The sequence below is a fragment of the Thalassophryne amazonica genome, chromosome 10 (assembly GCF_902500255.1).
Source record: "Thalassophryne amazonica chromosome 10, fThaAma1.1, whole genome shotgun sequence".
NCBI lineage: Eukaryota > Metazoa > Chordata > Actinopteri > Batrachoidiformes > Batrachoididae > Thalassophryne > Thalassophryne amazonica.
In genome coordinates, this window is record NC_047112.1 from 41,773,634 (window position 1) to 41,788,592 (window position 14,959).

A 14,959-nucleotide genomic window follows, 5' to 3' on the forward strand; every position below is an offset into this window, starting at 1 on the left:
TGGTCTTGAGAACCAGGGATGGTAGGTTAAAAAGCTTTTTTATTCCATGGGAACTCTCTCTACCCACCCAATCAGCTCAAGAAAAAAGGTATATACGTATAATGTAATAAGTAATGAGACATAAGAAGGATAAGACATCACAGGAGAAGATTGTAGTAAAGGTAATTACGTATATGCATCACGTTTTACAATATTTGGAGCAACTTTAACTTCTGACCCCTGTACAAACTAAAGCTGACCTTTGTTACCATTCTTGCTGTTTTTACCTCATAACATTCAGTCATAGATAGTCCAAACTATACCTTTTTGAATAGTTATGTTTAGGCAAATAATGTGGTATAGCTTTCAATATGATTGGAGCATTTTTAAATTTTGATCCCTGTGTAATTCTTCAATTGACCCCTACCTGGCTGCCTATTAAAAATTCAAGTGGATACACATTATTTTCAAGAGTAATATTTAAGCAAGTATTCTCTGTAAATATTCTGTTATTTGCTGCACTACATGCGATATGTGTCTTTATGATCTGGATTCCAGCACACAGGTGCCTCATTGTTGAGTACCCCAACGGCAAATGGATTGCATTCATATAGCGCTTTCGCTATCTATATCAGAAGCTCAAAGCGCTTTACAGTAATGCCTCATATTCACCCACACGATAACAGGGTAGTGTTACGCAAGGCGCTCACTACACACCAGGAGTAACTCGGCCCTTGCTCAAGAGCCCTTACTGATTTTCGGCCCAGTTCGGTTTGAACCGAGGATCCTCTGGTCAAAAGCCCACTGCTTAACTACTAGACCGTCACTTCCAACACCTCCCCCAATGTTTGGAGAAGGCTAAGGGGATGGTCACACTTCCCTCATCTGTGGCCAATAAGTTAATGGGGCATTTCCCCCTAGCTCATTTCACCCCAGCCCTTTTCCTTTTGGTCATTCCCCAGACCAGGCAGAAATGGAAGGGGGGGGGATAGGCCCTAGAACAGGCAGAAAGACGGTTATTTTAGAGGTGTAGGGATGGGCCAGTTGTCTGTCTTGGTGCTTGCCATCCAGAACCCATGACTGTTCCATGGTGTTGACTTGGAAAGGGCCAGTTCTCTGCCTGGGTGGTTGACTTGCCATCCAGCATCCAAGGTGGTTTGGTGATGTGGTGGTACCAACGCGTGCTCCCAGACCTGGTGTGGCAATGGTAGAGTTGGTGGCTCTGTAGGGACAAGAGTTGGACTCCAACTGCGGCATGGGCTTCAGGTTTTATTCTACATTTTCTAGCTTTTTCAAGATGTTAACCTGTTGTTAGCCTGTCACAGACAAGACATACTTAGCGCAAATTTACTTTTGAGTTATGGGTGTGGTTTACCAGGCTAGCCTGTTATTAAATTGATGCAGGCAGTTCATTTGTTAGCGTTGTCTCAATTTAGGAACCCTGTGTAGCACATCCTTGATTATGCCTGCAAAAAAATACAATGTGATGTATTTTTTGACAAACGAACCCAGACTAATTATCAGGTGTTGACTTGTGGCTGGTATTTTTTTTTTACTGTGTTGAATGCTTGGTTTGCAAAAAACATGTCAACGTACACTGGATTCTGTGGCATGGGACATATGTTACCCTGTAACGTGATAACTGAGCATGACACATGGTGCAAACTATTCCTTTTTAAAACCCTATTAATTCAACCAATAATTTGCATCACATTTTACAAAGATTGGAGTAACTTTAACTTTTGACCCCTGTACAAACTGAAATTGACCTTTGTCACCATTCTTGCTATTTTTACCCAACATTCAGTCATAGATAGTTCAAACTATACCTTTTTGGAATCTTTGTGAGTAGAGTATGGCGTTCAATATGATTGGAGCATTTTTAAATTTTGACCCCTGTGTAATTCTTCATTGACCCCTACACTGGCCGCCACATTGGATTTTCAAGTGGCCCACACTTTTCCTCAAACACTGTTTTATGAAGAACCATTCATGCCAAATCTGATGCTTGTATCACCAAGTGAACAATTCTGGCCAAATAGCAAACTTACTTGCTCCACTATACAGTGAGGCATGCAAATTTTACAATCACTTTCTCTGCAGCTTGAATTCTGGCATCAGAATTATTTATATCATCAGCTGGATTTAGGTAACTTGTCTGTTTCTCCACTCATCCAAGTTGTTTCTTCAGTGAAACGTTAACTGGTTGAGAACCAGTCATTTAGATGACTCTGTGATGTTACTGTTGCAGTCCCTTCTCAATGCACCCCCGAATACACACACTAATCCTGCCATAAACCCCATTTAACAGTTAAACCTAGTGTGCTGGTTTCATTGTGGGAGATTAGACATGGAGAGAACATGCGAACTCTCCACAGAAAAGCACTGAGCTTCAGTGGACCCAAACCCACAACCTTAATGCTATGAGTCAAGAGTGCTGCTGTGTTTTCTTCTGTTGATGACTGAAAATACTAATTGTACACACATAATCAGCAGAGCAATAATACCATGATGGAATCATAGATACATAATTTATTTATGCAAGAGCAGAAAAACTGTACAGACAGTGGGGTTGATCATTATGATGTATTTTTTGACAAACAAGCCCAGACTAATTATCAGGCGTTGACTTATGGCTGTTGTCAATTAGATTCTTGTCAAGAGTGTCCACCTGGAACCAAGGACCGTCTCCCCTCCTCCTCATTTGTCGACGTACTTCCAGGTGTGCCCGTCTGTTGATGACAACCACATAACGACTTCATAAATTCCATACGTGTTGCACTAAAGGAGCATATGCTGGTAGCTGTGAGGACTCAAACACCAAGACGAAAAAAGAGATTACCACATTTTTTCTTCCTTTCTTTTGCTTATTTCTACTTATACTAGATTGGTGGCCACACATCAATCTTGCTTTGAACTTGTAGGAAGTAAAGTCAGGCCCATCACTGACAGCCTGACAGTCATGATCAAGATATCATCAAATTTTTCTGGCGTTGTAAAAGTATACGCGTATTTATGTTACTTTATCACCATCGAAAGGTTCAACTTGCGACAGGACTTGGACGACAAGACATAAAAACTAAGAAACCAGTAGTTAGACTGACCTCATTTCTATTTTCTCCTGCTCTATTTGGATTAGGGCCAACGCCTTTTCATAGTCCTTTACTGGGGTATCGTAGATATTCCGCATAATCCACCGAGTGATGGGATGCTGTAGTGACACAAGGAAAGAAACAGAAGAAAACCATTTTACAAGTCCAAATGAATTAGCTCTGAACAAGACTTGTGCAGTACATGGTGAGAGGGAATGTTACGACACTAACAGTTTGTTAATGTCAAGATGTCAGTCTTTGTCGTCATCTGAATTCTGTGAACAAGACCCTTCCTGTCAGGAATGGCCTTAATGCTCTTTCTCGTAATCCAAGAATTTCTTGGTTAACACAAGGCTACTTGCCCATGAGGTTATGTCAGTTATTGATGAATGACTACTCCTTATGCAGTGCCATATGAGGGGACCAGAGCTCATGAGTGTTCATCTAAAGGTATCTTGACACTTGCATGAATTTGATCACAGCACTGCTGCACAATTCGTCATGCAAATGTGACCCACTTTGTCCCGCTGGACGCCGTGCTTTGTCCTGTTTGATGCCACGTTATATAAAATAATTATTTCGTAGCCGATGATGGATTTGCTCTCAGAACTTAACTGGTGAAACCATCTCATTGCTCCCAGAACACGTGAACATGTGGTCATTATTAGTGGTCGCTGATGTGTTTCATTGCTAATCACACCTCTTGCTCCATGAGTCAGCAGGTGTATGTCTGGAAAATGTTTCACTCTGCATTTTTCGGAGGGCAACATCACTTTTAGTAAACGCAGAAACAGCACAATGGCAAACAGAGTGAAAGGAATGCTGCAATATCAGATCATTAAACTCCTGACCATTCATACGACAGTGATGACTCAGCATTCAGTCAGATCAGTGGACTTGTGAGCAGACACTTGGAAAAAAATCTGTAATGTGTTATTTTTAGGAGCTTCAGGACTTGCTACCAGCTTGACTGTGCATGAGCACAGCTCGCCACCCAGTTCATGGCTCTGTACAGAGAGGAGATGACACGCTTCACCCCAAAACTCTTAATTTTTTGAGAGAGTCTGTCAGATTTTGGATCCTAACATGTGCTAACCCTTACCAAAAAATAGTACTGATAAGTATATAAAAAGTAAACTGGAAGTATACTTGAAACATACTTGCATGTACTACTTTTTGGTAAGGGAACTGCTGTCTGTGTCGCAGGATGCCATTTTAACCTTGTTATAACTGCCACCGTGAACGTGCACATGGAACGTCTCCACGACGCTCTTTAAACCGGCTGTGTATGCGTGTATCTGAAACTCTACCATGATGCTGTTTTTACAGGCTGTCTGAACATGCAGATGTATATTTTGCATTGGAAAAAAGTCAGAATACGTTATTTTTAAGAGACAATGAACTTCCTATTTAACATGCGAGAATCATGGGAGCACTTTGTGAGGAGCTGACAGAGGCGCTGCCGTAGGAGCACGCCAAAATAGTGGAGATGATCAGAGAGACACACTTTTGGAAGTGGTCAAGAGAGTCCAACAGCCATGACTCATGTGCACTGGGCTTGACACATCTGTCTGCACCAGCTGGGATTATCCTTTTTCTGCTTCTTCTAAATCAGAACCAAAATGGGAATGTCTCATGCTGGCAGACATGAGCCGCGCAGACGCATCGTCAGCCCCAACGCACAGAGCTGGGCTTAAACAGAGTGGAACCATTGAGGACATCTGTCCACAGGCGGATGGCATGGACCTGGGTATTGTTCTCCAGCTGGTGATCGTGCACCATCCGTGCATGACTGTTGAAAGACTCTGCAAAATAAATTTAAGAATCTTGTTTTTGTTTTTCTTTATTTGTATTTTCCATACCCCAATATTTTCTGATATGGAATTGTGTATAGACTGTATTCACATGACGTCTCAACCCGGAAGCGTCGCCATCCTGGCTACATCAACCCCCAAAGCTACTAAGTTAATGAAGTAATTTCTAAAACCTTTGCCGACAAAAGGGAACATCCCTCTCTGTGACAGACAACTTTGTCATGAACCGTACACATATGAGTTGGTTGTATATCTCCAGGTTCTTGTAAAATCAACACTGATCCGTTGTATATGGACTTGGAGAGAATATAAAATAATTAATCACATCCAGGTAAGTGAATGAAGGCAGCAAACTTTCATTCTCAGACAAAGATGCCCACTCTGACTTGGAGAAAGTGTAAGGGTCTGTTTCCCGATCAACAACAATTTTTCTTGATAGTACTCTCTCTCTGGACTTCCACGCGCATCTATGTAACCCGGGGGTTCTTTGAGTGGCTTACCACTAGTCATATTTGAAGAAAATACTAGTAAAAATACTTTAAAGTAGCTACAAAGTTGACCAAACTATTGTTGACGTGCAGAGTTTTGTTTGTATATACGGGTGTATCTTCAACATGGCGGAACTTCCAGATCAAAGTTGAAAAAGTGATGTCAGTGTATACACTCTATATATTCTAGACTCATACCCATCCTTCATTAGGCAGAATCCAGTGCAATGACAGAAATAACATAAGAAAAAAACAACAACAAAAAACAAAGATATACATACCTTGTAGTACTCCCAGTATTCGGGTTCATAGCCCTCAGGTATTTCTGCAAGCTTTGCCTCACCTTCACAAGGCAATAACACTCCAGCTCAGTTTAGAGTAATCAGCAAATTATTATCTTAAAAACAGCATTTAACAAAATATGTACACAAATGTATGAAGAAAAGGCTAAAGAGAAACACAACTGTGCTTATTTACCGATGAAGACATTCACACATGTGACAAAGATGGCCACTGGAATTCCAGTCAGCAGAACATAAAATTTCTGTAAAAGAGAGAAAAACTGCAATAAAGAGCTACTCTTTATTCTATATAACACATCTTCAGTGTTTGTGGTCAAACTTGTGTATCAAGTGGAATAAGATTATTCATTCCCTGCCATTCCCTGCTTTTGTGCGCGCATGTACTACACATCCAAACACAGAATGTATTCTGTAATTCAGCTGGAGAAAAGGTGAAGTGCACGTGTGTGTAGTTGATGCACATATGCAGCACCTGTGCGTGATCAGAACAGGTAGTCGAACCCATGCACGTGCGTGTGACTGACTGCAAGTGCTGTACAAAGGTGTTTATGATCACCACAGAGCCCGGTGATCATAAACACCACGGTAAAAAAAAAAAAAAAAATCAATCAAGTTTTATTTTTAAAGCGCTTTACAACAACCATAGTTGATCAAAGTGCTGTACACAGTTAAAAACAACCAAAAAATACAACATGTACATCTAAAATATATTACAGTTGTCAACTCACAGGGAGTCACAGCTCTATATGTCAAAGGACAATTGAAACATATAGGTTTTCAGCCTGGCTTTGAACAGGGACAGGGATGAGCTGGAGTGTAACTCCAGAGGAAGCGAGTTCCAGAGTTTAGAACCTGCCACAGCAAAGGCATGATCGCCCCACTGTCTGTACCTCGACCTTGGAACCACCAGCAGGTGTTGGTCTGAGGAGCACAAGGCTCTGCTGGGCTGGTAAAAATTCCCTTCAGCTGCTCCCTTGTTTTGCACTCGGGGTCACCACAGCAGATCCACCTTGGATCTGCATGTTGAATTGGCACAGGTTTTACACCAGATGCCCTTCCTGACGCAACGCCACATTACTTGGAGAAATGTGGCAGGGGTGGGATTTGAACCCGGAACCTTCTGCACAGAAACCAAGCACATTAACCACTTGGCCAAAATGTCACTGAGGTAAGGCGGTGTGAGGCCATGGATTGAACTAAAGACGAACATCAAGAGTTTAAATTGTATTCGAAACTGAACCGGGAGCCATTGGAGGGAGTAAATAACTGGTGTGATGTGGTCGTGTTTGCGAGTGCTGGTGAGAAGGCAAGCAGCCGCATTCTGCACCAGCTGCAGATGTCAGGCTTGGCCCTGGCTCAGGTTTTAGGTCTTAGCTGTTGGCATTTTTCTTTTGTGATTTTCTGGTTTTACTTTTCATTAGTTCATACTTTATCATATTACTCTGTTTGATTCCGTTTATTGTTTTGCTTTCTTTATTATTTAGTCACTGTTTTCATTTAGCACCTCATCATTTAGTTTGTAGTCATTCAGTTATTTGTTGCTTTTCCTTGTGTTACACTTTCGTCACTGGTTCATTCTTTGCTTATCATTTATTGTGCAGTTTGTATTTGTTACTCTGGGTGTTTTATGTTACTTTAGTCTGAGTTTAGTTCTGGTTATCACATTTGTTGTATAATGTTTAGTCACAGCTTTTTGTTATTATTTATCTTTGGTGTTGCTCATCAGATTATGTTCCATTTGTTATTCATTGCATTTTCTGTTTATCAGTTATCTTGTTTTATTCTTTGCATTATGCTGTGTTCACTGGGTTTTGTTTATTTGTGGATTAACCGATAGATTGTTTTGCCATTTTATTGTATTCACTTTTCTGTACCGTTCAGTTAGTCCATTCAAGTTTTAGTTTTCTGGTTTTCCCCTTTTTGATTTGTTATGGTAGTTCTTACATTTGCCCCTTTTGTTTTGTTCACATTCATTTTTGAACACGTCATGTTTCTCAGTTTTTCTGTTACTCACTTCTCTTGTTTTGCACCGCTTTGTTTTGCCCTCTCGCACACTCTTGCCTTTCTTCTCTCCTCTTTGTTCACTTCACCACACCTCTCTCCACACACCTGCTTCACATAAGCCTGATTACTTTGCTCCTCTTTAAAACCCTCACAGTTCCACAGCTCACGCTGCCCGATTGTTGACTCTGCTCACTTTCTCGCCTTTTGTTCTCGTCCTGTTGTGCTCCTCTGTGTTTTTTGACCTTGCTTGTATCCTCCGACCTCCGCCTCGCTGTTGCCCTGTACTCAGCCTGGTTTTTGACTCTGCCTCTGTTTTGCCCATATTACTCCTTGATGCCGGTTGTATGAACTTTGCTTGTTCCTGGACCCTGACCCAGCCTGCCTCATGTCTGATACCTCTGCCAGTAAGTTTGACTACCTGTGTACCGAAGCCTATGCCTGGTCTTCTGATAAAGCTTTTTATCAATCTAAGCCAACCATGCCTGTGAGTCTGCATTGGTCTCCTCCTGCTTCATGTGTCAAGCCATCAGCAGTCCTGACAGCAGAAGGTAAAGGGAAGTTTGATTAAGTCCAGTGTATAGAGCGTTACAATAGTTTAGACGTGAGCTAATGAAAGCATGGATGGTTTTCTCAAAATCTCTACGGTTTAGTAAAGGTTTAGGCTAACTAAAAAAAAAAAAAAAGGCAGAGAGACAGACAACGCTATCTCTCTCTCTCTCTTTCTCTGTCCCCCCCACCCCCAATGTTGAAACAAGAAACGGGAATTTTAAGTTCGCCTGTGACTTTTAATGGCAATATTTTCTACTTTTTTTGGGTTGGGGGGGCACAGAAGGACTCTGAACTTTGTGATCTGATGTTCCCAGACCTGGCAAGGAAGCAGTGTGTCCTGCTGTATATCTGGAAATGTGAATGCCGTTTGCTTTACCATTTTGAGAACGGAGCACATTTCTACAGTGCACAAAAAAAAGAGGCAGGAGTGCGGAAAGGGCTACTCATGACAGAACGCATACATTAAAAGCAAACATACGCAGATGCAAATGCAACAACGCGAGAAACGCTGAGTACACGCATATTTTGGGTGTACAGACAGCGATTAGAGTTTTGGTATTTCAGAGATTTGAGAAATATTTGGCGCGTTTGGAGTGTGTACTATTTTGGTGGAGTATTTAGCATGTGTGGTTAGTGTGGTGGTGGGTTTTTTGTCTATTTGGTAAAAATGAAGCATCTTATGAACGCTGACTAAGCGCTACAGTTTTTTTTTTTTAATAATTGGAGCAAGACGGAGTGCATCGTCAGAGTCTGAACCAGACAGTGAGGATTCTGATGACGGAGATGATCCCTCTTTTGTTTTGTATGAGGACCCAGAGCAGGTGGATCCACTGACATGCGCACAGATCTCCACAGTGGATCGGATTGTGCGCTTCTCTTTGCAGCTTCTCCGGGACTCAGGCACTACAGAGCTCCATCCCAGTACCAAGTCCTGGAACACAGAGTACGATGCAGACACACACTGCTCCAACAGTGGCTCCAGGCGTGTTTTGTTTAAAGGGTCGAGGTCAACGTTAGTTTGGGTTTCGTTTCGTTCCTCTTTTGTTCCATTTGTGCTCTTGTTTCCCAGGCTATTCGGTGAATGGAAAAGTGAAAGCTCATTCATCCATCTTTTATCGATGATTTGTGAGTAGTTTGTGGCTTTTCTCCCCTTCGTTCAGCTATCGTCGTATGCCGTGTGACCGGGCCATAAGGTCCTGAGATTTCATGGGCATGAAAGCATCTCTTTTTCTTTTTTTTTAACCTGGCTAGCTCACCATGGTAACTAAAGCCTGGTTCACACGACAGGATTTTAAAATTATCTTTAGGTTTCCAAACCTGAGACCACACACGTGAAAAAAAAAAAAAAAAAAATCATAGCTCTAACAGGTTTGGTTGTACAGTGTGTGGTGTTCAGCCACACGGTAAGGACAACAACACCACACATGAACAGATTTCACACACGAACATTTCCAGCTCAGACAGGAAATCTCGCAAAATCTCTCGAGATTAAACGTGACCTCAGAGTAAACAGATACTTTGTGGACTATTTAAAACAGAGGGAATAAAACAATGCAAAAAGAAAAAGAAGGCGTTCTTGAAGGCGTGGATACAGTGAGACCACCGGACTTTCTGGTAAGTCAGAACAGCTGTTTTGATTTTATTTTCCGCTCCAAACGTCCATCACCTCGCTTTCTGATTGGCTGCACATCACATTCAGCAGGCTGCGTGCTCGTTTGTGAGCGGAGGACACCACACACGCTGCGATATTGGGCCAAAAAAAAAAAATCCAACATGTTGAATATCCCCGATTTACGATCCTGACGTCCTTCCGAGCAGATCAGAGCACTCTTAACACACCACACACGGCAGGAATATCTGATAAGATTATCTTTAGCGTCATCACGATTGTCAGGGCGTCCTTAAGATTGTCGGAAGGGGAAGATTGGGTCCGATATCGGCCTAATTATCCTGCCGTGTGAACCAGGCCTTACACTGCAAACTTAACCTGGGGCCTCATTTCAAAACCACTGCACACACAAAACAGGACCTAAAAGATGTGCATAACAATATTAATGCATACGCTGTGATAAAAAAAAAACAACACTCCAGGCCAAAATGTTTGCACATGTACACAGAGTGACCCATGATTCCGAACATTTTGCAGAAGGTTAAAAAATGAAAGGCAGCATTACACATCAAACGATGCCGTGTATGAGTGAGTCATAACTCGTAGATTTTATTTAATGTAATAACACACATAATATACACATGTACTTTATATTTTTAAAAGATTGTGTTGTTAGATATTATTATGATCCATAAGTGTTCCAGAGTTACTGTTCCAATTGTTAAATAACAATAAGCTGACTCGGAGCTTACATGAAATCACAAGTTTATTTATCAGCACAAAGTAGCTGCTGAAATGTAAACAAATTCATGGTGGACATGAATTGATTATCACCATCTTTTTGTCAATTAAGGTCCTGCCTGCTGCTACTGATATGAAATAAATACGAATATTTTCCTTCCAGCAAATTTATAATAAATATGTACCCGCATTATTAAAGATTTTATCTTAAGACATATGGAGCTAAATCAAGGCCAAAAGTTTTGTAATCTGAAAATAAAAAAAGATTGAAAAAATACATTTTGAAACTGAAAATTCAATGTTTGTTCTTGAATTTTATAATCATTTAAAAAGTATTATCAAAGTAAAAATAAGTGTAAGATATATATTTTTCAGTTTAAATAAATTTTGGATTCAGCTCTGTAATTTTTTTGATCAAATATTTTTTCATTCATATTTCTTTTTTTTCACCTTCAGATCTTTTTTTCACTTTCAGATCTTATTTTTTCAGTTTCAAACTTTTGGCCCCGTTCTGGTTCTGCGTGGCTTCGATTGAGAGGGGCGTGGAATTGTGAATGACAGCAGGGCAATCAGTCCTCACATGATGTTGCTTTCAGGAATCGTGGGTACTTTGATAGATAATAACTGCTCCCGTCTCCATCGTTTATTTACTACGCAGCTGGCGCGTGAGAGAACATAGAGAGAATGAAAGCTTATTACAAGGCTTTAAACCCTCGAGATAAAGCTGTTTATTGTGATCGATCTCAATTGAAAATTTTCAGTTTCAAAATTTATTTTCTCAATCTTTTTTTATTTTCAGATTACAAAACTTTAATTTTCAGTTTCAAAATGTATTTTTTCAATTTTTTTTTTTAAATTTTCAGATTATAAAACTTTTGGCCTTGATTTAGCTCCATAAAGACAGAAGTATAGATTTACACACAGGTGGAATTCACCATTTTCACACAGACCATAACACAAAACAGTAAGATAAATTGAAAATAAGAATAAGACAATTTTCTTGCCTAACATGTGGTGTTGGTCTCACTTTCATAAATTACACTTTTATCCAATCAGGCCAAGTGAAAGCCCTGCAGTGTTGCTGATAATCAAATGTTAGTACAGCAATGCTCACCACTAAGCGCAGAAATCGCTTGTCATAGAACTGTGTAGGTCTGATGACAAACATTTTCTTTTCATGACCCCAACGAACTGCAACTGCAAGAAACAAATGAGAAATATGTAGACATAATTTTCATATTATAATGTGAGACTAGACAGAGTGGAATTAGTAGACTGTTTACTGAGTGTTATTAAAGATTCTTTAATTCAAAACAACTTACAAGTTAGGAGAAAATGCAACACACGCAAATATAATAGGTGTATAGTAATGAGAGTTGTACCAGACGACACACAAATCAAAGATTTCACACCTCTGAAAAAATTACAGAGTAGTTGCTCTGTCACTGAATATGGCAATACCAGAACAAGTCTTATATTTTCTGCCCCTTTTTACAATACAATCTTTCAATTTTAAGCATCATTATTCAACATTATTTAACAGATTACATTTTTGACTTTGTCACATACCACTGACTTATTTCATAATTGTAGCCATTATTTAAAAGATTACATTTTTAACAGGTTACATTTTAGACATTATTAACAGATTACATTTTAGACTTTGTCACAACCCACTGACTTATTTCATAGTTTCATACTTAATACATCTAGTTTAATATGTTTTTTTAAATAATTTATGCGATAAGCCTTGATTCTTTGATTTCTTTGTTGAGGTTGTTCCATAATTTTACACCATTCACTGCAATACTCTGTTCCTTTACTTTGGTTCTGAATATTGTTTTTTTAAAGACTTCTATTCCTTTCAAATTATAACTACTTACTCTTTTTTCAAACATATTTTGAATGTTTATTGGTAAGGTATTTTTATTAGCTTGGTGCAATGTAATATTTTCAAATCAACTAAATCAAGAAATTTAAGTACCTTATACTTAATGAATAATGGATTAGATGGATCTCTAAAACGACTATTGCTAATCATTTTTAAAGCTCTTGTCTGCAGAATAAATAATGGTTGTGTATAAGTTTTACATGTTGATCCCCAGATTTCTACACAATAAGTTAAATATGGGACAATCAATGAATTGTACAATGTTAATAAACCATAACTATTCAACAAAAATTTTACTTTATGCAAAACAGCAATGGCTTTCACTATTTTTCCTTTTGTGTAATTTATGTGTAACTTCCATGTAAGATCTTCATCAATCATGACTCTTAGAAATTTTGACTCAGTCATACACAAACCAACCACTAGGAGTAGTGGGCAGTCATAGACATGCACTTGAGACCAACTTCAGACATTTCCTTGGTGAACGGCAGTCAGAGAAACATTTTACCTAATGTACATGTTTTGATGGTCAGGGGAAACCACAGTACCCAGAGAAACACCAAACAGACACAAGAACATGAAAACACCAACACCAACCGTGCTCCTGGAGATACCCTGCCTTGCATGCTGTTTTCCTTGTTCCCATTACAACCATAGCTAATTAGTCAAGTCTGGTATTTCCAAGCTTTTGATTGCCTGAGCAGGTGCGCTCAGCCAAACCACCCTCAATAACATGCGTTATTCATTTTATTTATAAAGCACCTCGAGTCACCCCACTGCGCTTCACATGGGAAAGGTCTAACCTTACCAACCTCCCTGAGCAAGCACAAAGCAGACAGCGGAGAAGAAAAACTCTGGCATTTTTTTTTTTTTTTTTGAGAAAGAAAACTCAAGCAGTCTAGACTCAGACACTGCTTAGGGCATTCTAACAGTATCAGAGATGAAAGGAACAAAGGCCAGACAAAAAAGTCATTAGCATGCAAAACAAAATCCAGAACTGATGTGATTACACTGACCAACATGATTTTTCTTGCATGGAGTTTTTCAATGAATTTTTGGTCATTTGGGTGCTCTGAATACAAATCTGGTGATAGTTTTTGCCAATCACATCATGTTTTTGAGATATGAAAACATATTTCTCGTATCAGGCATTACAATACGATATTGTCCACTTTATTGTCCCTTTCAGGAAATTTGTCTTGAACTCCAAGAGCTGCACAAATAAAGCTGCCCTGGCATAATTACATAACTCATGCATGTTGCACATAACTTAATACACACACCCCTATTGCACAACAATCTCGCACAGATGGTTCATGCATATTGCACATATTCCTAATACACATATCCCTATTGCACAGCCATCTCCCACATATGGTTAAAAGGAAAATGCTGACAATATAGAAAATGACAAATAAATAACCGTGAATAGCAATGACACCATGACATTAATGCACAATCCTACTACATATCCCAGGAACAGGGGCGTGCTGGGAACATTTTTCATCCCGGGAGTTTCATATCCAACCGGCCCAAAAACCGCCAGCGCACAGCGATAAGAGTTCTGCTGTGGCATTTCAATCCAGCATTTATGTGCTGACTGATTGTGAAAATTGGGTGGCTTATAATAGAAAGTAAAAGCTAGTTAGTTAAAACAAGAACGGTATTGTTAACTCACCATTTAACAATTACCTGGACCCAGGACTACTATTTTTGGCGCAGCTAATGACACAACAGCATTTAGGCATGATTACATGACAGAAGTGGTACAGATCTGCCTTCAGAGATGTACTGAACGCTTTGTTTTATCCTTCACGTTGGTTACCCTAGACTGCTAGATACTATGGTGCGCAGTGCATTGTGGGAGGAAAGTCAGACTTCCGTTAAGTCAAGCGAGTTTTAGGTGTCAAGGCCTATGATTTTGGATATCACAAATTATACAAAATTAAAAAAAAATAATAATTCTGAACACAACAAATATGCCCACATCCACAAAAGTAAACAACCTGCTGATAGTGCTTTCGTTGGCTACCCACGTTATGAACCTCTTCTTTTTGTTGACAACCAGACAGATGTCAGCAGCTAGCTAATGTTAGCAAGCTAACAAAACCAGCGCAAGGTCATCAGCAATAGTCAGCTTTAGCATCACTGCTGTCACTCTTAAAACAACCAGGGCGTTGCTCACCTTTATCCGCCCGTGGGATTGTTCGAGTGAGTAGATTTGCAGCATTGTTTCCAGAATTCAGGGGACTTAGTCTGGCTGCTAAAGCAACAGCAGACCTTAGAACGCTCATAGCCACCATCATTACTGTGGGCGGGCACTCTTACAACGACGCGCTGTCTGATTGGCTGCTGACACCGCAACGGGCAAAGACATGTATATATTTTTTAATCGTACTTTAATAATAATAATAATAATAGTACGCAGTAACTAATAAAAAGTCATAACATATAGCGATCCACTCACCTATGAATTTTAAAGAAAAAGGG

At 39.8% G+C, this 14,959-nt stretch overlaps 1 protein-coding gene across 1 annotated transcript; it reads right to left on the reverse strand.

The window, feature by feature from the left end:
* Positions 1 to 2,492: 2,492 nt before the first annotated feature.
* Positions 2,493 to 14,860, reverse strand: ndufb5 (NADH:ubiquinone oxidoreductase subunit B5). The gene is made up of 6 exons (XM_034179899.1): positions 14,655 to 14,860; positions 11,693 to 11,775; positions 5,851 to 5,917; positions 5,655 to 5,716; positions 3,084 to 3,190; positions 2,493 to 2,711 (listed from the first exon to the last, which is right to left on the reverse strand). The coding sequence occupies exons 1-6, from the start codon at positions 14,773 to 14,775 to the stop codon at positions 2,591 to 2,593; spliced, it is 561 nt and encodes a 186-aa protein (XP_034035790.1). The 5' UTR covers positions 14,776 to 14,860; the 3' UTR covers positions 2,493 to 2,590.
* Between the last annotated feature and the right edge of the window lie 99 nt (positions 14,861 to 14,959).